At 41.4% G+C, this 7,169-nt stretch overlaps 1 protein-coding gene across 3 annotated transcripts in view; it reads right to left on the bottom strand.

Moving 5' to 3' along the window:
- Nucleotides 1–600: 600 nt before the first annotated feature.
- Nucleotides 601–7,169, bottom strand: part of Prlr (prolactin receptor) — a 171,249-nt gene continuing 164,680 nt past the window's right edge. Inside the window, exon 10 of one of the 3 annotated variants that reach the window (XM_021182971.2) lies at nucleotides 601–2,305. In XM_021182971.2, coding sequence (XP_021038630.1) covers nucleotides 2,213–2,305 — 93 coding nt within the window. In that variant the 3' untranslated portion in view covers nucleotides 601–2,212. Of the gene's footprint in view, nucleotides 2,306–6,661; nucleotides 6,990–7,169 lie in introns of those variants that run through there. The other 2 variants (XM_029469742.1, XM_029469743.1) reach the window with 2 other exon arrangements.

The raw sequence follows: 7,169 nt of genomic DNA, 5'->3' as shown, positions 1-7,169 counted from the left end.
CATGCCTTCCAGGTTTCTGCCATTCAAAAGCAGATTTCAATGTGTGTGTGTGTGTGTGTGTGTTTATAACAGTACCAATAGGAGATACACTGACAAACACAATGAAAATTAGAGAGGATGAAAAGGTGGGGTGGATGCTTTCACCATCCACAGTCTTGCAGGAAGTGCTGTGGTAAGTTTCCTCTGTTCTTGTGCTCTTGTTGAGTATTCAGTGAGGAATATGTACACAGGGAAAGACACTGTGGTCAGCAAGAAAATCTTTATTTAAAGAGGTCTAAGAGGATCAATATGGAAGACAGAGGCGACTTTTGTGTCCTTTGTATTTTATGTCATCTCACCTATAATTTGCAGGCTTAAAATGCTTTCTCTTCCCCAAATGTTTTCTCAGCATTGGTTTGAACAAGACATTATTGATCCCTTCCTGAGCCTTCTTCAAGTTCTTGTTTGTTAGTTATATCATCCTACAGCCTCACAGTAAAGACATTTTACTGTTTTGGAGGGTATCTTCAGTTTTCTTGTTAAAATGTTGACTATTTTTATTTATGTGTATGTGTGTAATGTGTGCAGATGCCCATGGAGGTCAGAAGAGGGTGTTGGATTCCTTGAAGCTGGAATTATAGGCAATTGTAAATTGCCCTACATGGGTGCTGGGAACTGAACTCTGGTCCTCTGGAGGAATAGCAAACATTCTTAATCCATGACATCTTTCCAGCCTTGAAGGGTATTTTATCATGAGAGACTGTGCCAGAGTCACTTACCAAGCTGAAGAGGCAGGCTACCATCTGTGAGAGCTGTCTTGTCTATCTTTCTCTAGCTTCTCTGCTCAGCCTCCATACTTTCCCCTGGGCTTCATTTCTTATGTCCAACTTGCTCCTAACAAAAAAGGCAATTGGCTCTGACAGATCTTACAATAATACCCAAGAAATGACGTTTTACCCATGAATGCCTTCAGGCAGCAATGGTACAAGGTAAAGACGAATTGCCATAAATTCAATATAAATTGTGATCTCTTGCTGGGATCCCAGGCCCATTGTGTTTTCAGGGCTGTAGGGAGCATCTGTGTGATGTGGTCGACCAAGTGCTTCAGGATGTTACATCAACGAGGGCAGTGGACACAAAGCCTTTCTCAGCACAGCGTCGGTCGGCAATGTTGTTATTGGATTGTGGAAGCATTAGGTTTTGACTCCCACAAAGTCTGGCTTATGCTCTTCAGCTCATCCGCACCACTGGTTTCACCTTTGAGACACTAGAAGCTACAATCATCATGACTGGGATTTTTTGGGCAGTTGTTAAGATTTGAGCTTTTGTGAAGCACTGGGTATGAGGAACTTTCCAGAGTGGGAAGCTAAATAGTACATTTTGAATAATTTGTGCAGAAGTGAGTGATTGTGACTTCTTTTTATTTAAAGGGACAGGGAGGGGTGTTATTCTGATGATGGTAAAATGTGGTTTCTTAAGTAGAGAGATGAGTGAAGGCCCACTCAAGCCCAGAGAAGCGTGAAGCGAGTGGGAGGGAGACAATCTTCCGCTGGTAACTGTCAGTGATCACTTGTGGCTTTGGTGCACAGAGCAGGGTGGCTGAGGAGAAGTTACCAGTCAGTTACTTACTGAGATGGCTGCTATCAGGAAGGCACTGATGTCTCAGCAGCCACTAGAGAGAATGTTTAAAGAAAATTTCTAGAGCAGAACAAATAGAGAGAAAGAGTGCTTCCATGGGTGAAACACTTCAGTGGCTTCTGAGACCCTCCAGAGAGCAGGGGCTGGCTAAGGATAGAGAAAGCTAAAACTTCAGAAAACACACACTGCAGTTACAGTTGTGAACAGACAGAGCCTTGTAAACTGAAAAATAAACTCCTCTTTGTGTGTGTGTGTGTGTGTGTGTGTGTGTGTGTGAGAGAGAGAGAGAGAGAGAGAGAGTGACACACAGAGACAGAGAGACACACAGAGACAGAGAGAGACACATGGAGACATGTGAAACTGGGGGAACAAGATGGCAGCAGGCTGAGGCTGAGCTAAAAGAAAGCAAACATGAGCTGCTTCAAAACCACAATTAACACTGATCTCATTTGTCACTGAGCAAATTTAAAGTCTAACCAGGCAGGCATCCTTGAGACTAGATTATTGGCACTGGAAAAATTCTGTCTTGTTCTCAGCATTTGGCCACGATGGTGGTGGAACCCATTTTGAGAGGCTCATATTTGAGTCTGCCGCTTCAGTGGTCAAGTTCCCCTTCATTGTCCAGTTTTTGGAATCGTCCAGGAAGGGCCAGGCGTGGATCCACCTTGTATTTGCTTGGAGAGCCAGTCTAATTATAGGAGAGAGACCGAGTCAGAACCATGCGGGGGAGCTCCTTTCAGTGGGAAGTCAGTAGGAGTCACAGGGTAGACTGTTTCTCATTGAGGTCCACCAATCAATGATGCTAACTATCAGGGCTCCACAAAGGGGGATAAGTGATTGTCTATGGGAATGTAGTTAGCTGGAAGTCAGAGACCTAAGGACAGGGTACGGTAGTACTCTATAGGCGCTGGTTTTCACACCCGTGGGGCTTACTCTCCTCAAAGGCAGACAATTAAGTGATAGAAACTAGGAATAACTGGCCAATGGCTTGTGGTTCACCTCAGTCTTGTGTCTGAGAAACTGGATATATGATAGTAACTGCAGCTGGCTCCGCCCATAAACCACATCCAGACGTACAAATTACAATGCAGAAATAACAAGTGATATCAAAAATAAGGCAGCAGGGCTCCTTGAAAGGGAAAAATTCCACAATAACTGATTTTAAGGTTAGCTGAGTGGATGAAATTATAGCCCCACATGGAAAAGAATGATAAGAATCATCAACAAATCTAAAGAAGGCATAAATCCACACCCAGATGAATTAGCAAGATAGGAATAAACTGCCAAGCAAAATGAGGAGGGCGAGCATACACATGAAAGAATTCAACAAGGAGCTTGAAAATAGAAAGACAAATTGAAATTTCAGCAGTGAAAATATTCATAAATCACATAAAAACTTAGTTGTTGGAATCTTCACCACGAAGTGGGTCAACTGGAGAATAGCACAGACATTTGTCTGTCTGAAAGACAGACAAATATAAATGTTCAGATGATAATAAAGAAAATGAAGGAGGTAAAAATAGAGACTGCAAGAGTTCCAAGCCACCATTCAAAGTCCGAATGTGTGGGTCATAGAAAGAGAAGAAGGAGACGAGGGGAGGAGGTGCAAACTAAAGAAGCAGGAAACATTTTAAAGAAAATGACAGAAGAGAGTTCCTCAAATCTTGGATAGGACATGGGCATCTAGGTAGGAGAGGCTACGAGAACCTGGGACACATGGATTTATATGTAAAACTGCTCTCTCCTGAAGCCTTCCATAGTCTTTTCTCAGTCTCTGTCTTTAGTGATTTGACCATAATTCAACACGGTTCTGATGCTCATCTTTATTTCTGGTTCTTTCACAACCATGAGAATATAGGAAAGACAGAATCTCATTAGAAGAGTAGATAATGAAGAGAGAAAGGGGTCAAAATATCATGAAATAATCAACAAATGGCAGGAATTAGTATGTATCCTCCAGTGATAACTCGGATGTTAATGGAGTCTTGTTTCCAATTAAAAGATCCAGACTAGTGTGTTTGATTAAAAAAAAAAAAACCCAAAACAATTCCTCTCCAAACAGTAGAGCAAAATTATTAGATTGTCTGCTACTTGCTAGATTTCTACTTAATTTGCAAAGAAAAACACAGCTTAAAAGTAAAAGTATAGAAAAGATGCCTCTAGTCAATAGAAACTGCAAAAGCATTGAAGGAGTATCTGCACCCACTCATCTCTAACAAAACCTTATACACACACACACACACACGATGATGGCTATATAATATCCAAGTCTGGTACTTATGTTTGTTTTGTCTCCTCAGATATTAGTTTTTATCTCAGCACTTTAGCATCCTTTGTGATTCTTTCTGATGAAAGCTGTGCAGGATGTGTGATAGATTCTGAGGCAAAGAGACCTTTAGTATGAGATTTTCTGTTAGCCTAGTTAGAAATGGGGCTCTGTGGAATGTTTTCCATAGTTCAGGAACTAGAGTATTAAATTTTCTTGAGTGTGTTTGGTTTTTGAATTGATTTTGATAGTGTTACCACTATGTACTCTGGCCTTTAATTCCTGATCCCTTTGCCTCAGCCTCCCAGTGATACATACTACCTTTGCCTTTGGGCCCCTGCTGCCATTGGCTTTCCCTCAGAATTAAAAAAGAATCATTTACTATCTTAGTTAGTGTGAGTGTGGGTGGCTGGGTGGGCACATGTATGTCACTCATGAGGAGGCCAAAGGACAACTTTCAGGAGTCAGTGCTCTTCCTTTCAGGGCATCAAAGTCAGGTCATCGGGCAATTGCTACCTATTGAGCCAACTCTACAGCCTGGCAGCTCTTTTAACTATAGAGGTGTAGGTGAGCACAGTAGTCCAGGACTCTGATGATTCTACTTCAGTCTTTCAGGAGCTGCTTATCTCAGGACTGTGTCTTCACAGTTACTCTTCTGATAGAATTACGTAAGAAACAACAAGAGCAACAGCAACAACAATAACAATAACAGCACAAACAATAAAGTACTCCTGCCTGTTCCCTTTTCCAGCTTCAGTCTAGTATTTGAAGCTCTTTTTTTTGTTCTTGTTACCTGTTCTTTTTTGTTCTTTTCTACCTTAACTGCTACAGAAGACGAGAGAATACTAAGAATGCCCAGCATTTATTTATAATTCTAAAACACACACACACACACACACACACACACACACACACACACACACACAATTATGAGGCTTTGGCAAAATCAGTCTCCCTGGAGAATGGATCCTTGCTAAACTGAAGACTTTTCAGTATATTTCTGCATTTGTTTTTGAAGTCACAGCAACATGGTGATCTTAACCCTGGTGATCCAGGGATATTCTTATAGATAAGACAAATGAATGTTTAGGAATCACCCTAATGGTGGATGGCAGCGATTTCTCCTTACATGTTAGTCCATACCCAGCCTCCAGTAGTCTGCCAACACTATCTCCATGTTCCTGCTAGTCATGGTCCCAGTGACTTCTGCTCCGGGAAAGGTCTTGGTTGTACTGTTAGGATTCAACTGTCTCTCTAAGTTTCAGGATGACAATTCACTTTGCAACTTTACTTCTCTGCTGGATTCAAGGGAAGCAATCAGTTCCAGTTTGCCCAGCTTGTTACTTCAGGGATAAGCGTGACAATTTCTATGCTGGAGACATGCCTTATTTAATATGTCCTTCTCTACCACTTGTGGACACAGAATTGTGTGTGCTTATTTTTTTCTCCCTTTGAACAAATCTTTGAAGAAAGGTTCCTAGGTCCATGAGTATGTGCATTTTAAATGCATGACAACAAGATACAACCAATTTATGGTCTAACTGATATTTTATAAAACTATTTTTCAAGATGTTTCTCACTTGACTTCTTTAGGATGAAGGAATATCTATTGAATCTGAAAAATGGGAGGATGAGGAGAGAGACTCCATCTAGAAAAACTTCTCCTTCACCCTTGATACCTGGGGTATCAAGTCCAAACCTTGCCCAAGGTTCATTCTAGAACATTAGCTAAATAGAGCTGCCTCTGAGTAATGAGAAATATAGGAGACAACTGCTTTGAATCACTCTCTTCCCCTCCACTGGAGGTAGATGAGGCAGACTTTCCACAACTACACACCAAGATCAGAGAAGAGCTTCTCTAGCAAGACAACTAGTAAATGAGGGTGGGTGGGGGTGCCAATCTGTGTTCTCCTTCCATCTGAAGCTATTTCTAAGATAGGGAATTCCCAAGCTGCAGAGTGAGTTTTATCAGGTTGGGAAGTTTGAGAATGCCTTCTTGAAAACAAAAGTTGGACAAACATCATCACTGCGTGTACAGAAAGATTGGCACACAGGCCTACCACTTGTCAATTGGTTAAGTTCTGAGTGCAAATTAATTTTGCCAATATCAGAGCAAGGTCCATAAGTGTTACTCAGGGTAAATGTTAGCATTCCCTACATTCCTTTACATCTCCAGGTCTCAGGGCCCGTGGAAGGGGAATGGAAGGAGGATGTTATTTGGGGAAAGTTTTGGTAAAATAAAAGTCACATAGAACCTTATATGCATTCTGTTTCTTTACTAATGGGCTATGAAGAATGGTTTGTACAGAATGGCGAGACTGTGATTAAAACTTGTGAGGAGGAGTCCCTAAGTGCAGGTGTGGCTTGGCAGCAGTAACTACTAGTTCCATGCAATACTGATTTCTTGAAAAGTAGCTCAAAGTGCAAAGACATTTGGATAACTCCTATCAGAACGATTCAACTTGTTGCTTCTTAAAAAGCCACACTCTGCAGAGACCTGGGACAGAGAGGTGACTTGGTTTTCCTATTGAACTCCAGTACCCAAGAGCACACAGAGTAAACTCTGCCTAGCACAGTGTCTGATACACAATGCTCATTCAAAAACAAAAACAAAAACAAAACAAAAACAAAAACAAAATAAAAAAAATAAGGGGGGGAGGGTATGGGGGACTTTTGGGATAGCATTGGAAATGTAAATGAAGAAAATACATAATAAAAAAAATAATAATAAAAAATCACAAAACCTTCCTTTTTATTATTATTATTTCTACTTGGCATACAAAAAAATGTGCTTTGTTCTGACATATGTATCACTGTGCTTTGTGAATATTTGGCCATCCATACTCACTCTTCCTTCCCACTTCTGTTGGTTCTGGCTTCTGCTTTCCCATCGACATCCCTGCATGAGAAGCTACAAACTGCTTGTTAAAGTGTAATTCAGAGATGGATGTTGTCGAGTGACTGATGGATAATTTCAGTGAAGAAGGTTTGGACTCAGAAGGACACCTTACAATTTCTCCTTTGGAAAAAGACATGGCAGAAACCTTTCTGAGGACTGGTCCCTCTCTTAGTAGGCATACTTTTCAAGTTGCTCTTTGTTGTGAACCTGCCAATCAAAGCACAAGGATTTCCTCTAATCATTCAAAATTTCTAAGAACTTGATCACTCACTCTTCTGTTTCTGCGTGGCAAGGGGTGGTGATGGTGGTGGTGGTGATGGTGGTGATGGTGGTGGTGGTGGTGGTGATGGTGATGGTGGTGGTGGTGGTGATGGTGGTGATGGTGGT

The sequence above is a fragment of the Mus caroli genome, chromosome 15 (assembly GCF_900094665.2).
Source record: "Mus caroli chromosome 15, CAROLI_EIJ_v1.1, whole genome shotgun sequence".
Taxonomy (NCBI): domain Eukaryota; kingdom Metazoa; phylum Chordata; class Mammalia; order Rodentia; family Muridae; genus Mus; species Mus caroli.
This window is presented reverse-complemented; position numbering and strand designations above follow the sequence as displayed.